Consider the following 19,676-nt stretch of genomic DNA (forward strand, 5'->3'; position numbering starts at 1 on the left):
TGTCCTCGGCACCGTCGGGATGATAAGTTTGTGCGCGTGTGTGCGTGCGCGCGTGTGTACGCAGGTTTAAGGGTATTACCCTCAAGGACAAGCGGTACCGGCCCCTGTTCGATTACTTCGTGAAGGTGAGCGTCGGCGTGCCGACTCCGGCTCGTTAGCCCATGGGTTCGTCTCCCATTCGGCGCGTGATCAGGTGCTGGCCAATCATTTGCCTGCGACCGTCATCGTTGAAGACGATGCAATGTGAAGCGGAACTCCGCTGCGGGGTTGTGTTGCTCTTCGGGCCTTACCCTGGGGGACACCCGGCCACATTTGGCGAAAAAGGGTTCATGCCCAAAACGCGGCGATTCAAAAAACAGCGCTAAAAGTGTTGGGCTTTTGCCGGCCATGGCGGCGGTGTCGTGCGTGGCGCCGTCGCTGGAAGGTTGCGTCGTTGCCGCCGACTGAACGCTGACCAGGACGGGCGCATGCTGCGGTGCGTTACGGGGTACGTGCATGTACGTGGTCCTTCCTCATGGTTGTCCACTTATGTCTTTTTTTCTTGTGCAGCGTGCAGAGCCGGGCGCATTCCGCGTGCTGTGCGACGGCTACGTGACGAGCGAGAGCGGCACGGGGGTCGTCCACCAGGCTCCCTACTTCGGTGTCGTGAGTCGCCCGCCGGCCCTCCAGCACCCGGGAGGGTCACCCACCTACTCGGCCGCTCGCACTTTCAGCCATTGACACGCTTACTCGGCTCGCTATTCATGGACCCACCCACCCACCTAATGCAGCTGACATTCCCCGTGCACGCCAGCTTATCCACCTCCTCGCCCACCTACTCACCCACCAACCTACTCATTCACCTTCCCACCCACCCGCCCGCTCGCCAACCACCCACCCACTCGCCCACTCACCTGTCTGCCCACCTGCCCTGTCCGCCCACCCTCTCAACTACCCACCCAGTTACCGAGCCACCCACGAACCCACCCTCCCAGCCACCCACCAACCCACACTCACGCACTCTCTCACCTTTCCATCACTAGCCAGACAATTAAAATTAAATCAACTCCTCTCTGTATCCCTTCGCTGTCTCACATCCTGCGTTTGACCCCCCACTTCCTCCCCCTCCCGCCACGCCACAACCCCCCCCAGGACGATTTCCGCGTATGCCTGGATAACCGAGTGGTGCTGAGCGACGCGGTGCCCATCTGCCCAGTCGACGCCACCGGCTGCTTCACCGCCGATGTGTCGGACTTCGCCGGGCAGTACGTCAAGGTGCGACAACCCCCCCCCCCCATCCCCCCCACCTCACTCCCCCTCCACTTTTTGAGCCCTCCCACCGGGCCTTAAGGATCGTTAGTCGAATCATATTCGTTTGAATGGAGATCCATGACTGATCATTCAAACAAATTTCCGAACAACCGTACACATGTACACACAGACGCATGCGCACAACAACAACTACAGCCGCCATTGGCCACGAAGTTGCGGTGAGGTCACCACGGCGCTTGTGCTGGACTAGGTGCACTTTGAGGCCATGTGAAGGGCCGAAAGTGCTGAAAGCTCGCTGTCAGGAGGTCACGGGACAGGCCCAATTGATGCGTTTTAGCCGCCCGGTGCTCCGCTCATTGTTGTGAGCACGCATACAACCGCATATACACATGTGACCACACTCGCACTTACAAAGACAAAGATCGCCCTTGTAGCCTACGTAAGATGTTGGAGCAAGTCCTGTTCGCGAGCACCTATGAAGGTCGGAACACGAGGGAGCAGTGTGGCCAGCACACATGCATACAACCGCAAAAGCTACACGCACAACTGCGCACTCAACACTGATGTTAGCCGTGGTTCGGTATCGAACTTTGGTAACCCGACGCTCCGTGAGTGCGTGTTGCTCCCGCCTCCCCCCGCCCACCCCTGCGTGTGTGTGTGTGCACATTGCCGCATGCGCGCGTGCGTTTGTCTGTCCAGGATACGGACAAGGCCATCATGAAGATGCTGAAGGAACGCGGGCGACTGGTGCACACCAGCTCCTTCAAGCACAACTACCCCTTCTGCTGGAGGTGCTGACGGGGCCATCGCCCCTTGCTAGCGATGCGACGTGTGTGTGTCGGCCCTGTCACTCGATCGCTGGGGAAACCCTAGAGGGCATCATGCATCGTCATTGCCCATTCGACATGGTTGGGGCTGTAGTCGTGGTTGGATCCGGAGTTGTAGGTGAAACTGCACCCGCTCCACCATACGGTGCACGGCTCGCTTGTGCCGTGGCCGGTGAGAGGAGGTGCCACAGCAAACGCCACGAGGCAGATGAAATCCGGATGGGCGCTCTCGATCAGTGGCGCTCGTCTCTGCAAAGTCTGCCACAGAAAAAATACACGCGGCACGGAGGGGGGGTGAGAGGGGTAGAGGGAGGCCGTGGGGTTAGCACCACTTAGATCCTGAATTTGAATCCAGGTTCAGCCGGCGAACCGCACCGGGATCTGAAATGTAGCGAGTTGATGTCTCAAGCCAGGTCTCCAGTGTGACTGCGCAAAAAAAAATACCCGTCAAGTAAAATTTGTTTCTGCCCTTAATTTGGCTAAATTCTATCTATGACATTGCAAAGTACCGGTAAGACTGTCACGCGACGAGCCTTACTGCCTGTAGCAGGGCGTGTGGGGGTGCTGTCCCCTTACGTGAAGACATCTCAGAGGTTGATGTAACCTCATCGCTACGAAGGCTCCCTACCCTCCTCCGCCAGATCCCAGAGCTTCGGCACATGCGGCGACCTCCAAGATCTGCCCTGACAGTCTCCCTCTACCATCTGCCTTTAGGTCTTCCGTGAAGGGGTCTCAGCGGTAGCTCCATGATATCCGCTTCCACGGCCTTTCCTAACACGAAGGCTGTTGCGCTGCCCTGGGGGTGGCTGGAAGCGGAGGGTGCCAACGACCGCGATTGGTAACGTCTCCTTTTCCCTGTGCCCGCAGGTCAGACACGCCGCTCATCTACAAGGCGGTGCCCAGCTGGTTCGTCCGCGTGGAGCACATGGTGGACAAGCTGGTCGAGTGCAACAGCCAGTGCCTGTGGTGCGGTGCGCGAGCACACACACGTACACTTTCGACACCACGCCTCCCTACACCACGCCCTCTACACCACGCCCTCGACACCACGCCCCCCTACACCACGCCCCCCTACCCCACGCCCTCGACACCACGCCCTCCGCACCACGCCCTCTACCCCAGGCCTTCTACACACCGTCTCCCGCCCCTCTACGATCCATGTGTTGCTCCTATGACCTTTCTGACGACCCACACCTACGACCCCCCTGATGTTCCTATGACCCTCTTGACAAGGATACTGATTGGGTAGAGCCGCCCCCCTATACGCAGCAGGGCGCTTCACATCTCACCTCAACACATCTGAAAGGGGCACCCTCAGTGGCAGCTGTCCCTGTGGGCACAACGTGATTCAGCACCTGGCCTATAAACGGGCATCACTCTTCCAGCGGGGAGCACGATGATTGCCGCTTTGATGTGTAATCCTAATCGAGTCGTTTTCCCAATCTGTGATCCCTGCTACCGACGTACCGAGTCGGCACAGCTGCTCGCAGGCGATGGTCGCTGTGCAGTCTCCTCTCGTGGTAACACGCTGACGCCCCGCCGCTCGGTCTCATTGTTGGCGGGGTGCACATGACCGCCCGAGGTGGTGCGCTCAGCAACATCCGAGTCGTTCCTTAACATTCCCTCTCAAAAGACACTCAGCTTCCATCGGCCAGACGCGAACCCCCGTCGTTCTGCGCCGTCGCCGTGCCGAGTTGCCGCAGCCGCGTTGCCGGCGACGGTTGCCCTGACGCCGTCCCGCGGTGTGTTCCGGTGTGTTCCTGTTTGCCCCGGTGGTGTGTCCCGGTGCGCTCGCCACCGACCTGTCCGCGCCGGCAGGGTGCCCGAGTTTGTGGGAGACAAGCGATTTGCCAACTGGCTCAAGGGCGCGCACGACTGGGCCATCTCCCGAAACCGCTACTGGGGCACGCCCATCCCGCTGTGGGTCAGCGACGACATGAAGGAGGTACCGACCCACGATCGCCCCCCCCCCCCCGAGCCCAACCGTTACCTTTTATGTGTCAACCAAACTGAGCGAGGCATTGTGACACTGCAGTTCCCCGTCGGTGATGACCGAGAGAGAGAAAGATAATCTAATGGCTGGCTCCGTAGCATAGGGTTGGCTTGCGGTGTTAGGGGGCAGTTGTGTAATGGGGGGCTGGGGGGCTGGGGGGGGGGGGGGTGATCTCGTGTTGTCCGACACCCACGGGACAAGAGTTTCACACCATTTGTGCAATGATCCACCGACCCTAGCTGCTTTCACAGTGCTGGATCACAGGCCACGTGCGTAGCCACTGCCGCTAACATGCGGCGCGTCGGTGTCGTTCTGCGCGAGCAGCTCATGCTGACACCTCTCGTGACCCCCGTGACCCCCTTCTCCGGCAGGTCGTGTGCGTGGGATCCATCGAGGAGCTGGAGGCGCTGACGGGCACCAAGGTCACCGATCTGCACCGTGAGAGGTGAACGGCGCCCGCGCTGCGGTCTGATTTGGAGCAGGGCGAGGGCGCTCCCCAGTAATGGAGGTGCAAGGTTGTCCCCACGTGCGCCGGCGGTGGGGGTCGACGTCTGGTGACGACGTTGGGGGCAGTTTTCGTCATTGTCGTCGTCATCAGCATCGTCGGCAGTACTATCCGGTGTTATCGGCAGTGGCAGGATTATCATCATCGTTATCGTCATCGTTAAAATGTTTCGATGATAGGCAGTATCATAATTGTCATTAACCTCGGCATCATGATCGTTATCATGATTGTCGGCAACAGAGCCATCATCGGTGTTGTTGGGTTATTGAGTGATGGTGCAGCATTTGGCACACCACGCCACCAACCCAATCACTCCTAGTTCTCCCCCAGGTCGACTCAGCATTAAACGGGTCCCTGGTGCAGTGTACGATGGGGAGACAAAGACGGCCTGGTGTGGTGCTGGTCACGCCACCCCCTCGTGTGCCGTGCCAGCCGTGTGGGTAAAGTTGCTTGTTAGTCTTTGGCTTGTTTCCCCGGGAGAGCCTCTGAGTATTTCCATTCGAGTAACCTTGCAGTGTGAATTTTACAAATTTGGCAAAGTGTGAACCATGACGCCGACACACAATGGCCTACTCTTGCGAATGAGGTCACTGGCATCTTTAACATCCACCGTGAGTGAAGCAGAGAGCTCGTAGATCTTTTCCCGGTTAGCACACTCCGCAGTATTAACCAGGACAGCCGGCGGAACCGCCGCGAACCTTTTGCAACATGCGGCGAACACGGCACCGCTGGGCCACGTGCTCTGATTTCCTTCCACTCATTCATTGGCCGATGACACATTTACATATTGAGGACCGCAGAGCTTGGTCAATTGCAAGTAGCGCCGGCTCCTCACCGCCTGGCTGCTGCTTTCCCCCCTCTCTCTGTACGAGAGCGATGCGTAGCGGCGCGCGACAGTTTGACGTTATTATTTTTATTATTTTTCTCCACCGCCGGGCGACTAAAGAGGCGTGTTTGTGTTGCACGTCACAGCGTGGACAACCTGACGATTCCGTCGCGCACGGGCAGGGGCGTGCTGCGCCGCGTGTCCGAGGTGTTCGACTGCTGGTTTGAGAGCGGCAGCATGCCCTACGCCCAGGTGCACTACCCCTTTGAGAACCGCCGGCAGTTCGAGGACTCGTTCCCCGCCGACTTCATCGCCGAGGGCATCGACCAGACACGCGGCTGGTGAGGTCGCCCGCCCGCTCGCTCGCTCGCTCGTCCAGTCACTCGCTTTCTAGCTCGCCCGCCTGCTCGCCGCTCACTCGCTTAACCCGCTCGCTCGCTCATTCACGCTCCCGCTCACGCACCTGCTCTCTCACTCGCCTGTTCACTCACCTGCTCGCTCATCAATCTGCCCACCGACCCATCCATTCACCTATCCACTCATCAATCCACCTACCCACGTGCTTATCTCTTGTGTGCTCATGCTGTCAACATCCAGCAGATTTGACATGTGCCGGAATTCTTTGTCTGACACAAATCTTTCCCACACTCGTTCCCGATGCCCCCACCCCTCCCATATGCCCACCACCACCCCCCTCCCCCATGTCAGGTTTTACACGCTGCTCGTGCTCTCCACGGCGCTGTTCGGGAAGCCACCCTTCAGGAACGTCATCGTCAATGGTCTGGTGCTCGCCAGGTCCGTGACCCACGCCGCTGCTGCCCCGGTGGCGATGATGGTGCTGTTCGTGGTTGTGGTGATGGTGGTGATTGGGGTGACTGTATTGACAACAACAATGATAGTAGTGAATGCAATGATGACAACTCCAGTATTGGTGATGATGCTGGTGGTGGTGATGATGATGGAGTTCCCCACCACCACGCTGGTTGTGACGACGGCCCCGATGATTGGAGCGATGCCGGTCTTTCTGACGAGCTCCCAGGCCCCGCTTTGGAACCAGACGACGGGGAATAATTGGCACGCGCGCACACACACACCCACCTCGCCCACCCGCGAGCCGGGCGCGAAACGATCGGGCGCTAAATCTGCCGGCGATGACACGAGCGTGGGAGGGGGGCAGCGCACGCCGCACGGCGCCGGAGAGATCTCACGGCGGTCCCATTAGCGCATGGGGTCAACAGTCAGGTGTGAGCGAGCGATAATGAAAAATGCCCACGTGCTGCCCCGGTCTCCGGATTGTTTGGCGCACTTCCACCACGCTACCCCTCCCACCTCACCCATTGTGTTATGAAGCACAAGTTGGGGGTGCGTTTTGTAGTCCTGCTGCCGTGGTGATTCCACCAGCCCTGTTGATGGCATGTGAGCTTGGAGTCAGGGTTAGGGCTAGAGTCGGGCCTGGAGTCGGGGTTGGGACTGAAGTCGGGGTTGGGGCTGGAGTTGTCGGTGAAACTGCACCTGCTCCACCATCCGGCGCTCGGCTCGCTTGTGCCGTGGCCGGTGAGAGGAGGTGCCACAGCAAACGCCACGAGGCAGATGAAATCCGGATGGGCGCTCTCGATCAGTGGCGCTCGTCTCTGCAAAGTCTGCCACAGAAAAAAATACACGCGGCACGGAGTGGGGGTGAGAGGGGTAGAGGGAGGCCGTGGGGTCAGTACCACTGAGATCCTGAATTTGAGTCCAGGTTCAGCCGGCGAACCACACCGGGGTCTGAAATGTAGCGAGTTGATGTCTCAAGCCAGGTCTCCAGTGTGACTGCGAACTCTGCCACAGAACAAATATACACACGGCGGGGATGGAGAGGAGGGGGGAGCAAGCCTTCGACACTTCACGTGGCCTCGAAGTGCACATAGCCTGGAACAAGCGCCGTGGTGACGTCACCACTTCTTAGTAGCGAATGGCAATTGTTGTTGAGTGGGTGAATGAGTGGGTCGGCGAGGTGAACAAGTGAGTGAGTTGTTGTGGCTTGTAGCGTGGTGGTTGAACACGGTGTGGCGATGGATGAGACGCAACAGTCAGTGTCTGGTGCAGGCCCGAGTCCTCAATATGGGAGGAGGTTTCAGTGAGTGAATTTCACGGGGGCAGGAACCGAGGCAGCAGCAGCAGCAGTAGTGGTGGAAATTTGTGTGCGGGAACGTTAACTTGGTATGTAACTGGGTGAGCGCCTTGGAGACGCCAGGTAGCTGCGTGTGCGGGAGACGCGGGGTGACGAGAGATTAGGACGCGAACGCTGGAAAACGAAGCGTTCGCGCGAGAGTCCATTGCCGAAACGAACGCGGACGGCACGCGGCACCGAGACTCGGCGTCCACGCTCCGCTCGCTCGGAGCCGCGGTGCCTGCAAGTGCTCGTGGGTGTGGAGGATTGGGTGGTGCTGATGATAATACAGACGATGCTGATAACGATGATGATCATGGTGACTTGGCTGCTGATGTTAATGCCGATGATGATGAAGCTGCCGACAGAGATGATAGTTGTGCAGATGCTGCCGCTGATGATGACCATCTTCCTGTTGAAACTGCTGTTGGGGGTCATGATGATTATTCTGATGACGATGCTACTCGTACTGCTGCTGCTCATGATGATGATGCTCCTGACGGCATGAGTTTTCCTATTCCATAAGAGTCTGCATGAATGACATGCATTGCACATATATGTATACATACATATGCAAACATATACACATGCACGTATGTATGTACATGTGTGTGTGTGTTGTGGAGCTTTGAGGAGCAGCAGTGTAGTGGTTAGCGCGTTGCACTACGAACCCGGCCACTCGAGTTCGAATCCTGCTTTCAGACAAAAACAGTGACGAATATGTGAACCGGTCTTGGGCGCCCTAGGTCGACTAGGCCTCAATAAAATACCTGGTGTGGTGTGTAAATATCGCCGCTAGGGAGACAAAGGCGGCTGGGCATCGTGCTGGCCACCTACCCCCTCGTGTGCTGTGCCGGCCTTCATAGGTGCTGCTGCTGCGCGAACGGCACTTTCCACAAGAGTCTGCTAAAGGCTTCATGGGGAATCTTTGTCTTTGCGTGTAGTGACGGGCAGAAGATGTCCAAGAGGAAGAAGAATTACCCGGATCCGGTGGAGGTGGTGAACCGCTACGGCGCTGATGCCCTGAGGTGCGAGCCACTGCCCTGGGCAGCCTCTGACCCTGCCCGACTGGGGTCTGGCTGACCCCCCCTGCCCTCTCCTCCCTCTTTTTGAGGGGGTTAACCCTGACCCATGTGAAGTATCCCTTGTTGCCGCCGAGTCCTGCTAAGGCTCTCCCTGCGGTGCAAGCCAACAGCACTTGCCCCAACAGCTTTTGTGGGCTACACACGGGGGATCTTTGTGCGTGTGTGCGGGTTGTGAACGGTAGTGTAGCGGTTAGCGCTACGAACCCGGCGACGCGAGTTCGATTCCCGTTCACGGCCAACACCGGTGACGATTATCTGAACCAGTCCTGGGTCTCCCCCTGAAATGAGTACCTGGTGCGATGTGTAAACATCGCCACTGGGGAGACAAAGGCTCATGGAGGTGGTGATGGCCACCCGCCCCCTCGTGTAACACTAAAGTGTGTTAAGGCTATACGGGGGATCTTTGTATGTTGCTTGCTAAACAATTTGCCGAATTCTAAAATTGCCTTGCAAATTATTCAGTTGGGATCACACACAGCCATGTCATCACCACTGCCATCATCATTACTACCATCATCATCATCACAGCCATCATCATCACTGCTGTCATCATCTCTGCCAATATCACTGCCACATCAGCACTGCAGTGTGTGAAAACATCGGCACTGGGGAGACAAAGGCGGCCGGGCGTGGTGCTGGCCACCCACCCCCTCGTGTGCCGTGCCAGCCTTCATAGGTAGGTACTCTCTAACAGCACTTGCACCAACAGTTTTTTAAGGCTATACGGGGGATCTTTGTCTGTTTGTGCAGGTTATACCTGATCAACTCTCCCGTTGTGAGGGCGGAGAACCTGCGCTTCAAGGAGGAGGGTGTGCGGGATGTCCTCAAGGACGTCTTCCTGCCCTGGTACAATGCCTACCGCTTCCTGGTGCAGAACGTGGACCGCCTGCACAGGGTACGGGTCGCCTTAGCAACAGCGTCACGGCAACGTGGCGACGTCACGGCAACCCTGCGATGGGGCGTCGTGGTGTTGTGGTGACACGGCATCATGACGGTGTTGTGGCAACGCGGGGACACGGCGTCACGCAACATCATGGCAACGTTGCGATGCGGTGTCATGGCGTCACGGCAACGCAGAATCACGGCATCACGGCACCATGATGATACATTGCCGTGGCAACACAACACCGTGGAAATGTACCATCACAACACGACAGCGTGGTAACGTGTTAATATCGGTGCGGAGACCCTTGTTGTGGTCACTGTTGTCGTCAATTGTTGATGGTATTGCTGTTGATGTTCGTGTTGATGTTGGATATCTACGTCTCCCGGTGTTGGCATTCTGCCGTTGTGGTGGTGTTGATGTTGACATCATTGGCGTTGATTTAAAGCTTTCGTGACTGCAGGGATTAATATTCTTGGTTCTTTCGGTAAAGTCACGTAGAAGGGAAATAATGAAATAATATTAATATATAACAATTAATAATAAAAATAATTTTGATATAAAACAATTGTTTTATATGAATATTATTTTATTATTTCCCTTCTACGTGATTTTACCGAACGAACCAAGAATATCATTGGCGTTATGAACACTCATAAATTGGCCAATTACACCTTCATATTTAGAGGACCGTAAATCTTGGGCAATTGACGGCACCGGCTCACCGCGTGGCTGCTGCTGCTGCCTCCCCGCTCGTCTGTAGTCCCTGCTCCTGGCGCCTCCGAGTCGTCCTCTCTCTACGATAGCGATGAGCGGATGCTGTGCGGAGGTGGCGGCTGTAGCGCAGCGTTACAAGTAGAAACTATCGTCGTTGTTGTTGCCATGGCAGGAGGAGGGTCTGGCGTTCCTCTACAACGAGCAAACGGCCGAGCCGAGCGACAACATCATGGACAAGTGGATCATATCCTTCGCCCAGTCGCTCATCGCTTTCTTTAAGACCGAGATGGCCGGTAAGCCTCGCCTTTACTAACTGCCCCCTCGCCTCGCCTCTACTGACTGCCCCTTTGCCTCTGCCCTCCTAACTGCCCCCTCGCCTCTACACTGCTAAATGCCCCCTCACCTGGTTGGTTAAAACTGCCCAAAATCACATTGTCCGTCGGCTAGTTTATTGTTGAATGTCAGAGCAGTGTTGCTGCTCGTGTGCGCTTTGAGGCATTGGTGCTCACTTTGTTTACAGCTCTAAATCGGTGGTGGAAATTCCCCATTCTTTAATGCAGGGGCGAGTCTACCCATAGGACAGTCACTGTTGACTTCCCACACAAAGTTGAATTCATTCTGGCGACCGCGGACTGAGGGTTGATGGGCCTTGTCTACCCCACCGACCCGGATGTGAACTCCCGGCGGTGGTCGTGGATGGCGATGATGATGGCGGTGGTGGTGGCAGTGGTGGTGGTAGTGATCGTGGTAGTGGATAATGCTGATGATGGAGGCAGCAGCAGTGGCGGTGGTGGCGATGGTGATAATGAGGGCAGCAGTGGTGCTAGTGGAAGTTGCAGCGGTGCCAGTGGCTGGTGGCAGTGGCGGTGGGGGTATTGGCAGTGGCGGAGGCAACACCTGCCACCTACGCACCTCGCCCTCCTCCACAGAAGCCCCTGGCTTAGCTCCCACTCGGCGGAGGCACTGCCGGGGGAGGTGTTTAATTATGAATGGCCGTGGCGAAGTAAAAGCGGAGAAGAGATTTACACAAAATAAATAATGGCGGGGGAGGCGTGGGCCCGATGGCGGGAAACCTGACGGATGGTGCCACGGATTTTTTTTTTGTTCCACGGTTTTGAAGTGCGGTATTTAAACCGCCCCCCTCCCACCGCCCTCCCACGGTTCTGTGCTCCTCGTGCTCTCCCCAGCCGATACCGTGCGCTGCTTTCATCTTATGCAGCGTTGCTGTTCGACAACAGCGACGGGAGCAGGAACAGCAGCAGCAGTGATGCCGTGTGTTTAATTATTTGTCTGTGGGTGCCGGCGGCGGCATTGTCTATATGAACACATTCACCGCCAGCCCTGTCAAGAAGGCCACTGCTGCACAGTTGGGCTCAAGACCTCGTGTGAGCCAAGGCAAAGGTCGCGCGTGCTCGATACAAGGCAAGGCAGAGCGGGCCCCCGACTAGCCAACGTGGCGATGCGTAATTGAGTTTCAGGTCAGGCCCTGTCATGGTCTCGACAAATGTGACTCTGCTTCTTTGGCCTCCCTATTGATGCGCTCCGAGCAAGGGCCGTTGAAGGCAGCACTCGGTGTTGTTGTCCAAATATATGTCGTGAAATCTCCACCACCAGACACAGTTATCTGAGCAATTGAGAACATGTATTTATTCTGGAAATTAAAATATTTCCCGGGGAAGAACATATCCCCGTTTGTCGAATGAGTGGCTGGGGTGGCGACTCGTTTGGGGCCTCGTTGGGGTTTTATTTGGATTTGTGGAAGGGAGCCGGAGTAACAGGAGAAAATCCACCGGAGGTACAGGGGAGATATCACTCAAAGCTCCGCCGCACAGGTGGGTTCAACCTTCTTTCTGTACTGCCATTATGCCAGCGGGTTTGGAAGCTTCAAATGCTTTTCTGGTGGTGATCCACCAACCCTCGCTTCCAAAGCACCACCACTACCAGGCTAACGTGCTGCATGTGTCCCACGTGTGTGTGCCGCGTGTATGTGCCGCCTTCGGTGTGTGTGCGTGCTATGTGTGCTGCGCGTGGTGTGTGTACCGCACGTGCCTCACCTGCCAGCGTACCGGCTCTACACCGTGGTGCCACGTCTGGTGAAGTTTGTCGACACTCTGACCAATTGGTACGTCCGCACCAACCGCCGGCGCCTCAAGGTCAGTCTTGCACCCTCCAGGGGTCGGGGTAGGGGAGAGGTTCATTATGGCCGTGTCGGATACCCTCAGCCAGGACAGTCCTACGCATTATTTCGTAGAGTCGAGATAGCTAGAAGGCCCGGTGACTAGGAGGGTCAAAGCATTGAGCCAGCTTCGCTGAGATGCTGCTTTCACATACGGGTTACAGCCACTGCCTGTGATTAAGCCGGGTTCACAGGTGCAGTGAGTTTAGGGGCTCAGCCCGATCACCGGTGACCTGCATGTTACGTGGATAAATTACATTTATGAGAATTAAAAACATCGATTTGACTGCCACGCGACTAGCATTGCTCAAACGCGCGGAACGGTGGCGCGGTTGTCAGCGCCACTAGTCTACGAACCCGGCAAGCCCACATTAAAATCCTAGCCACGGCTGTCATCAGTGGCAAGTGACAGTCCTGGGCCTCCTATAGATCAACCCAGCCTTAAAAACTAGTACCTGTTGCGGCGTGTAAAAACATCAGTACTGGTAGGAGACAAAGGTAGCCGGGCATGGTGCAAATCGCGCCACCACCTCCCCGTGTCGCCAATCCGGCCTTCACGGGTGTTTGCTCACGGCACTTGCCCCCACCCCGCATAGCAGCCTGTGCAGGCTACACGGGCATCTTTGTCTTTGTACTTACAATACCGTGCTTGCGGAGCACGCACGAAGGCCCCGCTGGGTGTAAAGGTGGCCCCGTGCGGCGGGGCTGAAAGAGCCTTTCAAATGCCTCCTGCACCACCACCCCCCGCCTACTCACCCTGCCCCCCGAGCGGCCTCTTGGAGATGGGGGGCCGCCGCTGCTGTGCTTTGTTCTGTCCGACCGGTGATTTTGCATTGAACCCGTCCCTGCATGTGTGTGTGTGTGTGTCCCCTGTGCCCCCCCTGTGACCCCTCTATTGTCTCTTTTTGACACTTGTTTGCTCCCTGTGCCCCCCCCCGTGTTCCCCCCCCCCGTGGCCCCCTCCCCCCAACCGTGCCCCCCCCCCCCCTGCTTCTCCCTGTGCCGCTGTGTGCAGGGTGAGGGTGGCGCTCGCGATTGCCAGCGAGCCCTGGAGACGCTCTTTAGTGTCCTCTTCTCCATGTGCCGACTCATGGTACTGCACTCACCGCACCACGCGTCACACGCAATAATACACACACACACAGTTGCGTGTGACGGCGGCGGCATGGCACGGCTCTGCTTCTGCGGTAGAAAAACAACACCGGCACCTCCTGAGCCACGCCAGGCTGGCTCGGCACAGCTCCGGCACGGCTCGGTTGCGCAGTGGAAAACGCTCGTCGCGCGAGCACCATGTGGCGTCTCGTTCGCAGGCCCCGTTTACGCCGTTCATCACGGAGTTAATGTACCAGAACCTGCGGCACCTGGTGGACCCGGCCTCCGCTTGCGAGAAGGACACACGCAGCATCCACTACCTCATGCTGCCTCTCACCAGGTGCGGCCCCCTTACCGCCCCCCACCACGACCCCCGACCTCACTTGTTGCTGAATCCGCCAAGGGATCTCTTGCCCCACTGTCCGACCCCTGGTCCCACTAGCCGGCCTCCGATTAGCGCGGTCATACATACTTGAGAAGGAGGGATGGCAGGTGGACAGTGTGGTGGATGAGGTGGAGGTTTGAACTGTATGGGGGGGGGGGGTGTGTTTGTGTGTGTGCAGGGAGACTCTGATCGATGAGCGCATTGAGAAGGCCGTGGCGCGGATGCAGTCGGTGGTGGAGCTGGGCAGGGTGGTGCGCGACCGCAAAACGCTCCCCGTCAAGGTGGGACCCCGACACCAACACTAAGACCAACACCAACATGAACACCAACACCAACACTAAGACCAACACCAACACTAAGACCAACACCAACACTAAGACCAACACCAACACTAACACACCAACACCAACACTAAGACCAACACCAACATGAACACCAACACTAAGACCAACACTAACACTAACACCAACACCAACACTAACATGAACACCAACACCAACACTAACATGAACACCAACACTAACACCAACACTAACACCAACATGAACACCAACACTAACACCAACACTAACACCAACACCAACATGAACACCAACACCAACACTAACACCAACACTAAGACCAACACAAACACTAACATGAACACCAACACTAAGACCAACACCAACACTAACATGAACACCAACACTAAGACCAACACCAACATGAACACCAACACTAACACTAAGACCAACATTAACCCCACCCCTAACACTAACCCCGACCCTGACCATAACCCTGAACTCGAACCCAACACTAACATCAACCATAACCCAAAACATAACTCCAACCCCAAACCTAACCCTAACCCCATACCTAACCCCAACCCTAACCCCAAACCCAAACCCAACCCTAACCCCAAACCCAACCCTAACCCCAAACCCAACCCTAACCCCAAACCCAAACCTAACCCCAAATCCAACCCTAACCCCAAACCCAACCCTAACCCCAACCTGTCAAGGTTGCACCACAAGCCGAACCCTCCCCGTACGACCACACTCTGAGATACAGGGGTTGGTGAATCACAGATAGATGAGTGGGGCCACACTGTGTGTGTGTGTGAGGTGTGCTTGGTGGATCAAGGAGAGAGAGGGGTGGACCCATGTAGCGTGTGAGAGGATGTGTCTACATCAGGCAGTAGAGACGCTCATGCGGCACAGTGAGGGTGGTGTGTGTGAGCGCGCGTGTGTGCGAGCGTGTGCAATGTCATAGCCAACATTGGTGACGAATATCTGAGCCTCCCCTAGATTCACTCAGCCATAAATGAGCACCTGGAGCAGTGTGTAAGCGTCTGCGCTGGGGAGACAAAGGCGGCGTGGCGTTGGCCTTCCACCCTCCTCGTGTTCTGCGCCGGCATTAATAGGTGCTTGCTAACAGCACTTGCCCCAACAGTCTGTCAAGGCTATACGGGGGATCTTTGCTTGTTTTGTTTGTTTGTAGCGGTGATGCGTGTTTGCATTATGAAGCCGGCGGCCCCTAGGTCGACTCGGCCGTTAATGGGGTGGTGTGTAAACGTCAGGCGACCGTGTGTGGCGGTTCTGGCCACACCATCCCATGGCACGCCGACTTTAATAGGTGCTCGCTGACATCTTTGTCTCTGCGCACGTTTGCGCATGTCTGAGTGCGTGCCTTTGTGTATGACCTTGTTTGCGTGTTCTTGTGCATACTTGCCTGTGCATACGTGCCTGCGCATACGTGTGTGCATCTGCTTGCTTGTGTGTGCGTGCGCTAATGTGGTCATGTGTGTCTGTGCGCGTATGTGCGCGCGTGCCCATGTGTGTGTGCCCATGTGCGTGTGGCCCTGTGCGTGTGTCCGTGTGCCCGTGTGTGTGTATGTTTGTGCGTGCGTGTGTGCAAAAGATTATGGGGGGGGGGGTGTATTTGTCTTTGTGTATGCAAATGCAAGTGTTTGTGTGCATCTACTTTTGCTAATGCCTCTGTGTGCATGTGTGTGTGTGTGCGTGTGTGTGTGCATGCCCAGTATCCCCTGCGGGAGGTGGTGGTCATCCATCAGGATCCGCAGGCCTTGGAGGACATCCAGTTGCTGCAGAAGTACATCTTGGAGGTGACGGAAAAATTGACAAATGTTTGCACAAGCGAGTGCGCTTTGCATACGAACTGCGTGTATGTCCGCTGTGCGTGCGTGTGTGCTGGGTGTATGCTGTGTGTATACTGTGTATGTGTGTATGCTGTGTATGTGTGTATGCTGTTTGTATGCGCCGCTTATGCTATGCGTGTTTTGTGCATATACTCTGCACGTGTGCGTGTCTGCTGTGTTCGTGAATTTTTTTTTAACATTGACGATTAATCCAAAAGTGCGAAATCGCAGGATATGACGTCACTGCTATGACGTCACTTCCGCGGTGGCGTCGTGCGGCACAAGGCGATGCCGCTTCTGTTCGCACGAAGATACCATCGTGCCGTCACCGTCCTAGAATCTCACCACCCAGACCCGGAAGAACGCTGCTGGTGGACGGAGTGGAGCACCACCTCATTCAAACATTATCGCACCTCCTCCTGGTTTTGATTTTCCTCCTCCTACTCCTCTAAGACGATCAACAGCAGGCCGTTGTGCACATCTTCTTCTTAAGTGGAAAACGAAGGACACAAGCCACAGTAAAGTAGTGCGATTGTAGCCATGCAACCAAACTCGAGACCATACACGAAACCACTGTAGTCTGCACACCTTCAATGGAGGAGGAGCAACGGCAAAACTACAGGAACTCTTTCCTGAAGCCCTCTCGTCATGGCCAGCAGACCTCCACATTGCCAACGAGCTCCTGAACTATATTGCTCCTGTCACCGTGTGGAAGGGTAGAAGAATCCGAAAATCTGAAACAGATTTAATCCGAGATGCATGCCTAAAGCGTGTGTCTTTCCCGCACCCCCCCCCCTCCCCACCGTGTCCTCCCAACAGGAGCTGAACGTGCGGGTTCTGACAACGTCCACCGACAAGAAACGCTATGGCGTGATTCTGCGCGCCGAGCCAGACCACATGGTGCTGGGCCAGAGGCTCAAGGGCGCCTTCAGGTCCGTCATGACGGCCATTCAGAAGCTGGACGACGCTCAGCTGCAGGAGTTCCAGAGCAAGGGTGAGGTGGGGCGGCACTGCCGGGGGGAGGTGGGGGGCAAGAGTGTTGGTGGTGGCTGGGCTCTGTGATATCGCAGTGATGATGCGACGTTGTTGCTCGCAGTGAGTGATGGTAATGATGTTGCTTGTGGCGGTGATGTTGCGAGTGACGAAGTTGCTAATGGTGATGTTGCGATTGCCGATGTTGCTAGTGACAAAGTTGCTAATTGTGATGTTGCGATTGCCGATGATGTTGCTAGTGACGAAGTTGCTAATGGTGATGTTGCGATTGCCGATGTTGCGAGTGACAAAGTTGCTAATGGTGATGTTGCGATTGCCGATGTTGCTAGTGACAAAGTTGCTAATGGTGATGTTGCGATTGCCGATGATGTTGCTAGTGACGAAGTTGCTAATGGTGATGTTGCGATTGCCGATGTTGCGAGTGACAAAGTTGCTAATGGTGATGTTGCGATTGCCGATGTTGCTAGTGACAAAGTTGCTAATGGTGATGTTGCGATTGCCGATGTTGCGAGTGACAAAGTTGCTAATGGTGATGTTGCGATTGCCGATGTTGCTAGTGACAAAGTTGCTAATGGTGATGTTGCGATTGCCGATGATGTTGCTAGTGACGAAGTTGCTAATGGTGATGTTGCGATTGCCGATGTTGCTAGTGACAAAGTCGCTAATGGTGATGTTGCGATTGCCGATGTTGCGAGTGACAATGTTCCTAATGGCGATGGAGTTGTTAACGGTGAGGTTGCTCGCGATGACGTTGCTCGCGACAATGTCGCTGGCGTCTCGTGTCACTCCGCCCGTGACTGGAGTGGCCCCCATTACATCTCAATCAAGTCACTTATGCAAATGAGACACTCGCATTATATTTCAATTAGGCCCACTCGGAGGTTGCATGCATCGCTCAGCACAGCTGCTCGGCTTGCAGAGGCAGTGGGGGTGGGCGATGATGATCATAATGATGGCTGTGATGATGATGGCAGCGGTGATGGCGGTCATGATGCCTGCAGTGCTGATGTGGCAGTGATGTTGACAGCATTGATGATGATGGCTGTGATGATGATGGTAGTGATGATGATGGCAGTGGCGATGACATTGTTACGTGTGATCCCAACTGAATAATTTGCACGTAATAATATAATTTGGCAAATTGTTTAGCAAGCAACATACAAAGACAAAGATCCCCCATATAGCCTTAACAGCCTTTTGGGCCAAGTGTTACACAAGGGAGTGGGTGGCCATCACCACCCCCAGCCGCCTTTGTCTCCCCAGTGGCGATATTTACACATCGCACCAGGTACTCATTTCAGAGTCTACCTAGGGGATGCATGCGTGCGCACACGCACACATGCACACACACGCACCGCGCATGCACACACACGCACCACGCATGCACACACTACCAGCTCTGCGGATGTGCTCTGTCCCAGGGCAGTTTGCCATTTCCCTTGAGTGTGATTCTCTCTGAGCTCGATCGCCTCCGTTGGTCGGTGTTGCTGTCATTGTTGCCTTCGTGTATATTTATTTATTTATTTATTCACGCAGATAATTTTTAGCAACCGCCACCACTACCACCGCCGCTCTTTCTATCCAAGGGCTGCTGCGTTACGCAAACACCGGCACCTGGGGCTGCCGTACCCACGTCAGGGCAAGGGTGGGGGAGGGGATGGAGAGCAGAGGAGGGAAGGAGCTGGCAGTGGCATGGGGGGAGCGAAGGAGAGAGGGGGAGTGATGGGAAGAGGAAAGCAGTCGGGGGGGGGGGGGGCGATTGGAAGAGAGGGGGAGCAGAGGGGGCTTGTCAAGAGGAGGGAAAGAAGGAAGAGGGGGGGGCAGTGGTCATACAGGGGGAACGAAGCATGGGGGGGAGAGGGGGGGCAGGAGGGAGGGGGGTGACTGTGAGCTGGCCAGACGGAGGAGGAAGGGCCAAAGGATGGGGGGGGGCAAGCTGAGGATGGGGGGGCGGGCAAGGAGAAGGAGAGGAGGACAGAAGAGGAGCAATTGGAGAAGATGTGAGGAGGTGGGGATGAGAAGGTTGGAGGAGAGAAGAGAAGAGGTGGGAGGGGGGCAGTTTAGAGAGGGGAGAAGGTGGGGGGTGTGAAGAGGAGAAGCGGCGTGGATCGGAGCGCACGCCTCACCGCCCGCGAATCTGTTCCACCTTCGGGCCCGTTTGTTGCTCTGCTCGTTAACCTCTGGAGCGCCCTCCCCCACTGCCACCCCTGCTGTCGACTCCCTGCCCCGGTTCAAGCCCAGGGCTCTAGGCTTTTCTTACGACCGACTGCCTCGCTCTCTCGATTAATAAAACACACCCACCGCTTCTCGACGGTCTCTTGAGATGCAGTCGCATTAAGATGCGATGCATATCCACGTTGTGCTGTGTAGGCTCGCACACAGATCTAGAGACTCGCAGCTCACACGGAGGCCCACAAACTCGCACAGAGACTCAGACTCGCAGGTCGCACGGAGACTCGTAGACTCGTACAAGAGACCCATAGACTTGCACAGAGACCCGAAGGCTCGCACAGAGACAATCTTGCCCACTGTTTCCGGTGCCCACTGCGGTGCCGTGCTGAATGGTAACTCTCAGCCACTCCTCCCTTCTCCGGCAGTGCCACCTTTGGGCCTCCCTTCAAACTCAGCGTCGTGGGGGTGGGGTGGTGGGAGGGGGG

General features: G+C 56.2%; 1 protein-coding gene across 2 annotated transcripts in view; it reads left to right on the forward strand.

Moving 5' to 3' along the window:
- IARS1 (isoleucyl-tRNA synthetase 1) overlaps window positions 1-19,676 on the forward strand; it is a 48,294-nt gene that overhangs the window by 12,055 nt on the left and 16,563 nt on the right. For both annotated transcript variants that reach the window (XM_078614445.1, XM_078614444.1), the window contains 18 exons: window positions 65-125; window positions 550-645; window positions 1,132-1,254; window positions 1,951-2,042; window positions 2,946-3,044; window positions 3,897-4,023; window positions 4,443-4,516; window positions 5,549-5,743; window positions 6,111-6,197; window positions 8,496-8,579; window positions 9,387-9,531; window positions 10,409-10,529; window positions 12,298-12,389; window positions 13,428-13,505; window positions 13,723-13,844; window positions 14,068-14,170; window positions 15,910-15,993; window positions 16,846-17,020. In XM_078614445.1, the coding sequence (XP_078470571.1) occupies window positions 65-125; window positions 550-645; window positions 1,132-1,254; window positions 1,951-2,042; window positions 2,946-3,044; window positions 3,897-4,023; window positions 4,443-4,516; window positions 5,549-5,743; window positions 6,111-6,197; window positions 8,496-8,579; window positions 9,387-9,531; window positions 10,409-10,529; window positions 12,298-12,389; window positions 13,428-13,505; window positions 13,723-13,844; window positions 14,068-14,170; window positions 15,910-15,993; window positions 16,846-17,020 (1,958 nt within the window). The remainder of the gene's footprint in view (window positions 1-64; window positions 126-549; window positions 646-1,131; window positions 1,255-1,950; window positions 2,043-2,945; window positions 3,045-3,896; window positions 4,024-4,442; window positions 4,517-5,548; window positions 5,744-6,110; window positions 6,198-8,495; window positions 8,580-9,386; window positions 9,532-10,408; window positions 10,530-12,297; window positions 12,390-13,427; window positions 13,506-13,722; window positions 13,845-14,067; window positions 14,171-15,909; window positions 15,994-16,845; window positions 17,021-19,676) is intronic.

The sequence above is a fragment of the Lampetra planeri genome, chromosome 44 (genome assembly GCF_965212315.1).
Source record: "Lampetra planeri chromosome 44, kcLamPlan1.2.h2, whole genome shotgun sequence".
Classification (NCBI taxonomy): domain Eukaryota; kingdom Metazoa; phylum Chordata; class Hyperoartia; order Petromyzontiformes; family Petromyzontidae; genus Lampetra; species Lampetra planeri.